Here is a 12,538-nt window from a genome sequence, read left to right on the forward strand (position 1 = left end):
GGATAAGGCTGCGTGCGAACTCACCTGCTGCGGGACTGGAGCAGTGTCCCGGTCAGGAGTGCACTACTGGGTAGCTTCCTGGGTATAGGCTAGGCCTAATTATAAACAATCAAGTCATCGGACTGATATACGTTTATTAATTCAATTGAATTATTCCTCCATGATTGAATTGACGTTGACAAAACCGTCTCTCTGTAACTGCGTACGTAAACAAACGATCACAAAAACTCACGACTTCACACTACTGGACGTACGTATTGTCTAAGCTAGTTGCTCGATCGTCGGGACGATTTTTCGATCAGCTGCTCGCCAAAAATTACTGGTCTTGAATATTAATGAGTTGGTTAGAAATGTATCAAGCTACCGAAAAAAGTGATCAGCCTCGTTTTCACCTGATTTTCCCGTCTCATCACATCATGTTTGGTTTCTCTAATTATCGTTACATCTCAACATTTTGAATTTTTGAAGTATTTTTCCCGAACTCAGGAAAGGTTAAATAAGCAATATATGGCCACTTGTCTTATCCCCGCACCCCCCCTTTAAATAATTCTGTTACAAACAATGAACCGTCATGCTAAATTTTTCTAAATTATGCTCAGTATATACACTATGCCAAATGCTATAGGGGTCTTAATAATGGCAAAAAGCATAATTAAGTGCTGCCTCAACATACAAGATACAAGATACTTTTATTGTCACTTATTGGAAAAATTCACAAGTAAAATTCTTTTTCCTGATGCACGTAAATTTAAATTTACATGTTTAATTTACATTTAATTTTAACATGTAAATTTAGTCCTTGCGACGAACATGTTTGTCTTTACGGGATAGATTTTCTGTACGGGGATTGATTCGCAATATGTACATAGAATCTTATGGGGTGGAATTGTCTGTTACATTGATGGATTTGTTTTTACATATGAATGGATTTGTCTTTACAGAAATGGAATTGTCCTTACACTGAAGTTTGTCTATTTTTGCCCTAATGGCTGCCCATAGCAGATGATCATGGATTTACCTTTCAGTGGCAAGTATCTCTGTGATTTACTTTCTCAGCTATGATCATTAATTAATTTAACACATAATAATAATAATAATAATAAGATTTATAAAGCACAAAATTTCACTATGTGTGGTGGTCTTTAAAACACCCCCTAATAATAATAATAATAATAATAATAATGTCACATTTATATAGCACATAATGCCGGCGCTTCTATGCGCTTAACATAAACAGAAAAGATAGAAAAAAAAATGAAAAAAGAACTAAAAGAAATAACCTAAAACTAACCAAGAACGCTATGAAAACCATCACCACCTTTTAAGCGCTCTATTGATTGTATGGAAAGGTGCTATTATAAATAAACTACACTGCATTACTATGTATTTTAAACATGAAATCGCACCTGATTACTTGTTAAATTTGAGAAGTTGAAAATTGAAAAAAGCTTATTACCATTGTCCTCTTCTCCCTGGGCATCTAAAGGTTGTAGTTCACCCTGATCAGCAGCATCTCTATCATTGCCTAAAACTGCAATACACACAGAGCCTTGATATTAATGTAATAGCTCAATGTATCATAACAACAAAATAAAGCTTGTTAGAAATCTCTAACAATAAAACTAGTCACCTATTGACTTCGCAAAACATTGTATGTAGAACTACATGTTTTTACACACATTGTAAACAATGGCAGTTGTTTTATATGTTTCTTATAATTAATTTATATTTTCTTGTAACCTTATGTACACTATTACAACATATACATTAAATTACAAGAAACATGGCAAATGTGTTATATTCTTCTTGTAATTTAATGTATATGTTACTGTAGTAATAGTTTATCATCTCATTTTGAACTGTTCTCTTAATACACGTCCTCCTGCAATGCAAGAATAATTCAATATCAGAGGTTCCAATTTTTAAGAAATCCCATTTACAAGAATGCTGTTAATACTTGGAATTGCTACTATAAAACTGTATAAATAAAATTCTTTTACATATATTAATTCTAAATATATAAATTATATAAACACATAAATTCTGTTAAAAATTTTTTTAAACAAAACTATTTTGGCTCTAATGGCTGCCCATAGCAGCCCATCATAGACTTTCATTAATGAGGTGGCATATCTCTGTGATTCACTTTCTCTGCTACGATTACACACATTTAATATAATTAAGTTTTATTTTTCCAAAATAGCATCAACATAATGAACTTCTAATCATTAGGATAGAAATGAAAACAATTTGAAATAGAATGGCTAACAAAACAAGTTATCAAAAAAATTATAATTTTTTAAATTTGTGTTCTTACCTTGATTACAACAAGCATTTCCAAGCTCAACCACGATTCTCTCTTTGTAAAAATAACATTTAGTAATTCTTACTTAAACAATATTAATTTTAAATTCCAAAATAAAGTATAATATCACCTAAAAATAAAATAAAATTTAAATATACATTAGACAAAATAATCATTAACTTGCTAACAATTTTCTGTCTTATAATCAAATGTATATTGTCTAAGAGTTATGGTTTGACCTAGGCTACTACTGTATGGCTACTGACAGGTACACTTTCTCCATTAAAGTCTTCTAAGAATGGAATGATCTCTACAAACCTGTACACCAAACCGATTACCATTTTTTGATTTTAATCATACAGGAAATTTACTCATAATACACAATAATTCATTATTGATGAAGTCATATTTTCTAAACGTAAATCAACTTCAAAAAGTAGTGTAATTTTTGTCTTCATCACTCTGGAATAAGTAAATATCACTACAACCTATATATGTTTGAGAACACAGCATGAATTATAGAAGCATGGATATTTTCAGTCCTTATCAGTAAAGTTTTTGAATAGTTAGCTGTATGAATACTTTTGCAGGGTTTTTTTTTTTTTTTTTAGTTCTAGTGAGTTCTGGTATTTTTTATTTACACCAACACTCAGTCAATAATTTATGCATTGAGTTTACAAAAAATCAATCATGTGAAATGAAATACTAGTAGCACTTAAAAGGTTTATATAACATAAAATATTAATGAAGTTGTCTTCTTACCTTGTACACGACGAGGACAGGACAGTACTAAATTTGCAACTTGAACAAAAAGAACGATGAATGTGAAAACACACATATTTAAAGGTTCATATATTGAATTAAACACTTGCGAGTGTCAGTCCCAATAAAGTCTTCTTTTTTTTTTCAGTACAAAAAAAAAAAAAAAACTAAATATGGCTTTGGAAATACAACTCCAATAGCGAGGTCACCAATTTAGGCCTATTATTTACAGCGCATTGAGAGCTTGCTTACTTGCGCTATGTAAGAATGAACTAATATTATTATTATTATTAGCTGGTAGTTTTTAATAGGCATGAAAGAACAAGCTCTTCCATGATTCTTCCTTTGTAAAAATAGCACTGAAGTTCATAGCTTTTTCACAACAAATTACGAATCGCTTGTTACACAATGCACATGGTCATCCTGTCATTGTGTTGTACCTCAGCAACATCCAAGGGGTGATCTTAGTGCAGCGACGAATTCAGGGGGTGGGTGCAGTTGGCCCGGGGCCTTAACTAAATTTTTCAAAATAAAAAAAAAATTGCGGGAGACTTTACATAGGGAAGTCCATAATACCTCAGACCCAACATGGTTGTGGTTAAGATGTGAACATTTTCAGAATATGGCTCCTCTAATGGCTGTAAATGCATAAACTCTGTACAGATGCAAGGGACATGAATGAAAAAACAAAATTACCATCTTAGGAAATTCATTTCTTGTACATTTATTTTGTAGAATACAGAGTATATTCCAGTCTTGTCGTATGCATGAGCTAATGCAGTAAAGAAATACGTGACTTTTAACTACATTTTACCAATGCAGGCGGGACCACTGGAAAACATTTTTTGGGTGACTCGCGCTAAATAGGGGACACTTAATATCCTGCACATGTTACACTTATCTTCAACAATCTCTCAATTCTAATTGAATGTTATTGTCCATAAGTAACATCCGAATTGGTTTAAAACTGGTGTAACAATAGTAATCTAATTGAGAATTGTAACATTACCATAGCCAAAAAATAAATTGAAGTAACAAACAATGTTCTTACCTTGATTATAACCTCTTCTTATGCAACACCATGCCATAAGAAATAATATACAAACTAGAAAAAAAAGAAGAATAGGTTGCTGGCAGTTAGTTGTAGGTCCTGTTAAGTATAGCCCAGATATTAACAAATCCAGGATTTTAACGGAGGCTACCAACATTTTTAGATGGTTTGAATCAACCTACCTCAGCCTAATTATTGTAGTGGTCCCCACATGATGGAGTATGGTTGAAAAATTAATATTTTCAGAGGTCTTACATAAAAGTATTCATTTAGGACAAATTACTAGGCTATAATCCCGGCTATTTCACAGTCATAAAAACATGCATGTTTAAAAAATTTTAGACGGCTAAAGCCTGCTTACCGTAAATCCTTTTAAGCGCAGCGGCACTTATAACATTTTAGAGGCTTCAGTGAGGCGCTTATTCAAGATTGGCATTTATTAACAAATATTGGCATGGCATTTTCCATGCCTGTTCCCATGTTACCTATCTCTCATATTCCTGTAGTTAGGTAGACATATCATAAGCCCTGCATCATCGTAAATAAATGTTTATAAAGATACTGTATGCTTGTCTTATTTGTGTTGCTATTCATTTGAACACTATATATTGTACTTATTACCGTTTCTCAATGTGCTTCATTACACAAAGTGCTTATTTACTTGAATCGAGAGCGACGCTTAGCGAAAAAAAATCATGTCTGGTGTGTCGCTTATTCGAGAGCAGCGTTTTAGTTTCAAAATATATATTTTAACCATAGGTTAAAAATCTTTGTGTAATTTTCAACTTGTGTTTATGAATGTCTATGTTAATAACAATGGCTTGTTTTTGATTTTCATTCTACTAAGAATTGTTCCTGATTTTATCATGTAGAGGGCAACTGAATATTAGCCTAGCTCAAATATTAAATTAATTTTGTTTCATGAATTTTGAGTGATAGATATATAGGTTAAAATTTATGAGCACACTATAAAAGATGAATAAAATTTAATTATTTCAGATGCAGAAGCAACAAACCTGTAACAAAAAATGCTATCACTGCTGGCAATACTGAACATTTGTGCTTTTGAAACCAACTTTTGTTTGTTGTTGTGTTTGGACTGCCATCAACTTGAAAAAAAAACAACAGAGTATTTATTTTATTAAAAAAAAGAATAGGAAGCTTAGATCAAATACATTATAATGGTAACAAGCACATAGCAATGGGAGGCTAATCAAATATTAAAATTAATGTTGCTGTAGATCAGACCTACTGACATATCATTCATATTTAAATCTAAACAACGGAAATAAATTCATTTGTTAATATCTAATTACACCCATGCAGAATTGCTCATTTCTAGTTGGTAGTATCAGTTTTCTCAATTTTTCTGTTTCTGATTTTCCTGCTTTGGTTAAGCTTAAATTACTAAATATTGTATTTTTGAGGCATGCACACATACACATTGTATTTTACCTGCAATTTAACTATATAAAAATATATTTTTACAGTTTTATATTTCAGCAGTAAGTATGATTTAATTAATTACTACATGTAATTCAACTGAATTATTGATTTAATAGCTTTTATAATTTTTGGGAACATGTGACCATTATCTGGGAGGTGTAATCCATATTAGCCCACCAACAAAAACCATCAATGTGCATTGAATTCTTACCTTGTTGGCTTTCTTCATTTCTTTCTTCAATTTTATCACAAATTGTAAAAGCTTGAAAAAAAACAAACCAGAAATAATGAAATCAAAATACTATAAAAAATTTGAATATATGAGCAGAGAACACCTTAAAGGCAGTCTAGTATAAGGTCTAAAACTTCTCAAAACAATCACAGTGAGATAAATCAGTGATACAGAAATTTAATTGTTTTTTTTTTTCTTTTTGTTTTTTCCTTTGTTTTGACCTTAATTCTGTTTTTTGTTTAAGATTTTACTACTGCTTCCTTAAAGAATTTTTGTCTAACTGCACCATGGCAGTAAATTAAGTTTTGAAGTACATACTTCTATGAACACAATGTTGTAGTCATTATACATTTCCTTCATTCATTTTTGGAATTAACATCAGACGATTATTAAATAATTAATGGTACAACCATTTTTTGGTTGTATGAACCCAAAAACTTGGTTATTTCTATGAGCAAAATGTTGTAGTCATTGTACATTTGTGGCAAAGACAAGCCAAACCAGTCACTCATCGCAAATCGTGTTTCAGAGAAAATGGCTAAAACATGCTGGAATGTCAAATTTTTTAAAATCTATTTTATTGCACTAAACTAACCTTTATACATATATCTACACATCATTCTATGCTGTTATTTCCCCCATTTTCAATGTTAAAACAATACTTTTTAAGGATTTAAAGATAGTTTCTGCATGAGAAATGCCTGAAATCATAAACTTTGACGGTTAATTTCTCATATATTGTTCTTTAAACAGCTGTGTGGTTAAACGCTTGTAACTTCATAAGGAAATGCCCGATTTGAATGATTTTTTTACCATTTTATAGCTATTATTTTACTCTCTAACACTGTATTAATAACCCAAAATCGATTTTTGCGATGAGTGACTGGTTTGGCTTGTCTTTGCCACATTTCCTTTATTCATTTTTTTTGGAATTAACATCAGATGACTATTTAAAAATTAATTGTACAACCATTTTTAAGTTGTGTTGTGACCCACATAATATATAAATCAAGGTATTAACATGGACCATGCTGTACACAGGGGAAATTATTACTAGTTATGCAATCAGCCTGCAGTCAGCTTGATGGAATAGAAGCAAGGAAAAAAGTACATGGTATATGCAGTTTATCCATTTTAAGATGCTGTTCTATAGAAAATTTATGCAATTTGTATGCAAGTGTCCAATTTATAAAATTTCAAAATTTTGATTTATCAGTCATGACTAAATTACAATAAATTTCTGATGGTAACTCTGAAACAACTATGAAAACCATGGATTTCTCCCTGGAATGGTACATTTTGGAAATGAAATTTGTCATTAAAATTTAAATTGGCAGTACCATCTGTATCTGCCATAAATATCATGGAAAATTGCATGACAACAAACCTATATAAAATAAAATTCCTGCAATGCCTGTAATCATGGTTGTAATGGCCGATATTAGCAATATATCCTTACGGTGTTCTTTCCAAATTGGACTACCAACATCTAGAAAATAGTCAAAAAGGTCAATTATTATTAATTTCATGACAAAGGCTAAATTTACACTCTAAATTCAGCATGCCTATATAAGTCTAGAGAAGATAGCTACAGGATCCAGTCTAGGTAAGATAATGATGATGTGAACTTTTAAATCCGATATTTTTATTGAACCATTTGATCCATGAGATATAGGTTACTCATACAGTAAGTTGATAGTAAACATAAAATAGTGTATGCCTAGTTTTACAATTATTTAATCAGCAGGATGTGTGGATCTTCAATAATCAATAAAAAAAACATGGTGTTCAGACTTGGTAGCTACTTTGTTTATGGTGTATGGTTCTAGAAAACAATAAATAGTTTAACACCTGACCAGTCAAGGGGAACATAAAGTGCAAGTTTATATAGAAGATACAATTACAATGCAGAAAGGTACAGAGGATGGCATAGAAAAGGAAGTCCAAAGTTTATATGAAAAGATATGCAGAAGAAAGAAAGCAGTAAGGTTGGTCTAAACATTGATACCTCCATGGTCTAAATGAGGAGTATGCTCAAGATGGGAAGAAGTGGAAGATGGGAGCATCACCATGGCGTGAAAGTCAGTAACCTTTCATAAGAGGGAAAATGCTGACTTAAATAAATTATAATGAATTAATGCCAATCCTACCTAGACAAGCAGAATGCCATCTGTTTCAGGAAAAATCAGGAACTTTAACTAAGTGTTAATACAAAATTACCTAAATACCAGCAGTGGCATGTGAGAATGTTTTGTTTGCTTTTCCCACAGGACAATACGGTTTACTTGACAATACGGTTTCTGGACAAAATGTCAAAAACCCAAAATGGCAGTGACCAAAACAGCAATGACCAAAACGTCAATAAACCAAAATGGCAATGATAAGTATTAAAATGACAACAGACCAAAACGGCAATGTCAACTACCAAAACAGCAACATACTTAGACCAAAACGGCAAAGGAGCAAAATTCGATGCCAAGACTAAAGCGCCACCGGGCGCGGGCAGCAGTTTATAATTTTATAATCGTTTTTTTTTTTTTTTTTTTTTTTACACATCCATGACGAATTATTTTGTTATTTTAAAGTGTTACTTATTATTATTATTTTTTCTTTCCCATTTTTTACTTTCATGACATAAATTGTTTAGCCTCATTAATTATCTGTATTTTAAGGTTTTAATTATTTAAATGTTCACTGGTTTTATATTGTATATAATTATATATTGTTTAATTTCCCAATCTTTCTTACTACTGAATTTGTACGTTGTATTGTTGTTGTTATTATTACTATTATTATTTTATTATTATTATTATTATTATTAATGTTGTTACTCTTTAAAGTGTTTTTTTTTTCTTTCGCACATTTTTACTTTTATGACATAGATTGTTTAGCCTCATTTGGTCTATATTTTAAAGTTTTAATTATTTAAATACTTACTACTTGTGATTCCCCAATTTTTTTACTATTGAATTTTGTTATACTATTCTGGAAGTGTTGCCGTTTTGGTTTATTGCCGTTTTGAATTATTGCAGTTTTGGTCTTGCCGTTTTGACTTATTGCCGTTTTGCCTTTGGTCCATTGCCATATCTGGTCTAAAAGCGTTGCCGTTTTGGTTTTTTGCCGTTTTAGTCATTGCTGTTTTGACTTAGGCCTATTGTCGTTTTGGTTTTTTGCCGTTTTTACCTGTTCCCGACAATATGCATAATTATTATAAAAGCCATGTTTCAGATTTCACCAACCCATCATCAGTAGTGAACATAAAAAACAACTGATGAGGGTTTGGTGAAACCCGAAACATGTCTTACTAAATCTTTTACAGCAGTATGTGTGAAATTTTTTGTGTACGTCCATTTGGTTCAATATTATCAAGGATTTCAATTAAAGAAGTTTACCTCTTCCTTTATTAAATTCAATCGATCGAATTGACTGAAAACATGAATAGAAAAACGTGTTCCATACAGCACGGCCGAAACGAAAGGGTCCTAGGCCTAGGGCCTAATTACAGACTACTACTACTCTAGGCGTGCCTAGCCTAGTACAGAGAGGTAAGATTAGGCCTAGGCCTAGCATACCCTAATCTTACAGATACCTGATATACTAGTACTTATATTTATAATTATATTACCAGCGCTAGGCGTACTGTTAGTAGTAGGTCCAGACATTTCACTAATAATTATCTACGATCAAACCTGATCAAACAACAAGGTGATTTTTCCCGCGCGTGTGGATTTGCTGTAGCTCTATGGGAATTTCCGACTTTCAACTTACATTGGTGGCGCTAATCTGTAACAAATTTAGTTTGCATGGCTTTTTCTGGAAGTTAACACTGTCGACGCCAATGGGAGGCGAAAGAAGGGGAGGGGGGGGGGAGGAAGAAATGTTCCCTTCTGTCTGGTACTAAAACGAGGTCGTCGACTGAAATATCATTTTACCGATCCAAGCACAATTTTGGGCATTAAGGAGGTATACGGTTCAGCCAGATTCAGACGAATTTTTTCACGTCATGAAAGATTCATATTCCGAATTTTTGAATTTTTTTAGTGTCATAAATATAATATATATTTTTTTGTAAGTAGTAAAATAATGTTTATAATGTATAATAATGTGATTTAATAACAATTAAAAGATGTTAAAACATTTTTCTAAATAAGCTGTTATATAGTGAAATTTTATAAAAATTAATTATTTTAATTAAACAACGTTCTACTTATGTCTCAAAAAAAGGATATCCGGGGGGTGTCAGAAGATCTGGGGCCCCGGTTTTTAAGGAGCTGTGATTGGGTTATGCTGTATCCGTGTTCTCATTGGATTAACGTTGGTCAAATTAACTATGAACCTAGTCAATTTGACCAAAACAATAATTCTAGTGCGTAATATCTTGATATATATTACAGTAGGCAAGTACTCACAAATGTACCCTGAAAAATTCTGCAACCACACGACATCGCCCGCCAATCCATTCCGTAGATTAAGGCTGGGCAATTCTGATTAAAACATTTAATCATTTTAGAATTTTCAGCGAACATTATTATTAAACGAACAGTCGTTAAATAGTAACTTTGGCTCAGAGCCATAGATAGAATAGAGTTGCGACATTGAGAATTTAGAAGCCATTCTGTATCCAATGCGATGATCCGCGTTCTGTGTCCAACGCGATGTGCGCTCTGGTTAATTTAATTTAATCTTTTTAGCAGTTAAATTTCATGTAACTATATTTATAGATATACTTTTTATGATTTTACTACTTTATATCCAATTTTATATTATATACTGTATTAATTTACTATTTTTAACCAGTACTTTAATTCTTATGGCAAGCATTCTTCAATCAAGCAATTCTGCCCTAGACCCTTAAGTGGCTCCTGCTATTTTGGTGAAAATAAATGATATATGATGACCAGCAAAAATTAATCAAATATGTCTATCAAAATGTAATTAAGATTTTAGGTTTATGCACATTATAGGATGATAATGATGATGAAGATTAGTTAGGCCTACTCTTTTATAATATTTTCGATTACATTTATGTTGTTATTTAATGTGTGTGGGAAAACGAAAATAAAACAACAGAATATCCTAGTAATTTTCCTTGAATTTTGCAAAGAGAAACAAGTGATTTTCGAAATCATAATCAAATAAACAAATGATATCATATAACTAAAGGTTTCTTTGCCAAAAATCACTCCTATTATTATTATTTATAGTAATAAAATATTAAAATAGTATATGTGAAGTGAGCAGCATGACTTTCGTTCACAAATTGAGAGTAGACCTGCTCCAAATTATCACCGTCAGAAATTATTGTTTTTAAAAAGTAAAGGGCAATCCGTTGTCTCCTTAATTCATTGGTCTTGTTACCGTATCGTTTTTTTCCTGCCCGCTTTATTAAAAACAAAAACAGTGTTGGCAGTCCAATATTGAACAGCCAGTATCATTACGTTTAGTCTTCGCCGGCTTTGATTTCAATGATCCGTACGTCAAAACTAGATTGTTGTTCTTTAAAATTGAATATGAGCGAGCCCTACTAATTTTATATTATTATTAATTTGATTATTGTTATTTATAAATACTAAAACAGTAAGTAAAGAGCAAATCATAACTTTTTTGAAAAGAAAGGCAGGTCTTTTCAGTCATAGAATAGACGAACCAATAACATTCCAATTTTAATTTCTATGTAATTCGCATTTAACAAGCACGCGTGAACACGTGCCATTATTCAAAATATTAAAAATAAATTCTAAATCACGCTTTTGATATTAAATACAGTAGTTATTAATTAAGTAATAACATCATAAACACAATTAAACATGTAAAAATACTGTGTAATGTAGGCCTACCTAACTCATAGGCCCTATAGGCCTACTTATCATGTGTTCGTCGGGAAGATTTCGACACAAAAATGGACTGTGTGTACCACGTGACTTTCGCAAACCGAGGAGCGGAATGCCGCAAACTCTGTGGCTCTGGGGTGGTGAGGGGAGAACACTCACCCCCCCCCCCCTGTCGGGTATAAAATACACTTCGTCGGGCAGAAAATACGCTTCGTCGGGGAAAAGAAATAATTATATTTACATAAATTTAGATAGGCCTAGGCCATGACTATCAGAATCGATAATTAGATAGGCCACCGTATTACAGTACATAGTTTCCATCCGGGGCTAGCCCTTGGGTCACTTCCTAGAGATTTAGACGCCCAATGCCCACTTACGCTCTCGTCGGGAAGTCGGCCCCCACACCCTATTGTCGGGAACATCTGACCCCGGTTGGGAAAATCCTGGTGAAAACCCCTGAAACACAGATTTCACAACACAGTTTTTTAGATAATAAATAGGCCCCATATTAACTAGTGTTTAATATCCGTCTCAGCGGATGCACTACGGTATCTTTTAAGGCCTAAAACTGTATTTTTCTTATATTTAACGTATTTTATAGTATTATCTTTTTTTTTATGTAGGCCTAAATTCCGTGGCTTGTATTATGTTCGTATGACTTGCCTTATGATAACAAAATAATGGCATCTAAATCTGACTGTGACACGAATAGGTCCTACCATATGCTTATACAAATGCCGTAGCAGGATTTTCAAACAGTGTGGGACAATCAGGGTGGCCCCACTTTACGCATAAATTCAATATGCTAAATATGAGGAATCTGGACCCATTTTTCAAAAAGTGGACACATTTTATGCATTAAATTACATTTTGGACCCACTGTTTTTAAAAATGTGGACCCATTCTTTGTG

At 32.4% G+C, this 12,538-nt stretch overlaps 1 protein-coding gene across 12 annotated transcripts in view; it reads right to left on the reverse strand.

Annotated features, from left to right (window-relative positions):
• The window catches only part of LOC117102707 (cell wall protein IFF6-like), a 31,149-nt gene extending 21,591 nt beyond the window's left edge, over positions 1–9,558 (reverse strand). For 11 of the 12 annotated variants that reach the window (XR_004444459.1, XM_033243109.1, XM_033243108.1 and 8 more), the window contains exons 1-8: positions 9,422–9,558; positions 7,184–7,285; positions 5,776–5,826; positions 5,135–5,227; positions 4,119–4,172; positions 3,068–3,106; positions 2,318–2,359; positions 1,457–1,531 (exon numbers count right to left, since the gene is read on the reverse strand). Coding sequence is in view for 11 of the 12 variants with exons in the window: in XM_033243109.1 (XP_033099000.1) it covers positions 1,457–1,531; positions 2,318–2,359; positions 3,068–3,106; positions 4,119–4,172; positions 5,135–5,227; positions 5,776–5,826; positions 7,184–7,285; positions 9,422–9,458 (493 nt within the window). In the remaining variant the exon portion in view is untranslated. The remainder of the gene's footprint in view (positions 1–1,456; positions 1,532–2,317; positions 2,360–3,067; positions 3,107–4,118; positions 4,173–5,134; positions 5,228–5,775; positions 5,827–7,183; positions 7,286–9,421) is intronic. The other variant, XM_033243100.1, reaches the window with a different exon arrangement.
• Positions 9,559–12,538: the final 2,980 nt, after the last annotated feature.

Source organism: Anneissia japonica, unplaced genomic scaffold (genome assembly GCF_011630105.1).
Source record: "Anneissia japonica isolate Jap-2015-1 unplaced genomic scaffold, ASM1163010v1 scaffold287628_len271844_cov180, whole genome shotgun sequence".
In the NCBI taxonomy this organism is placed as follows: Eukaryota; Metazoa; Echinodermata; class Crinoidea; order Comatulida; family Comatulidae; genus Anneissia; species Anneissia japonica.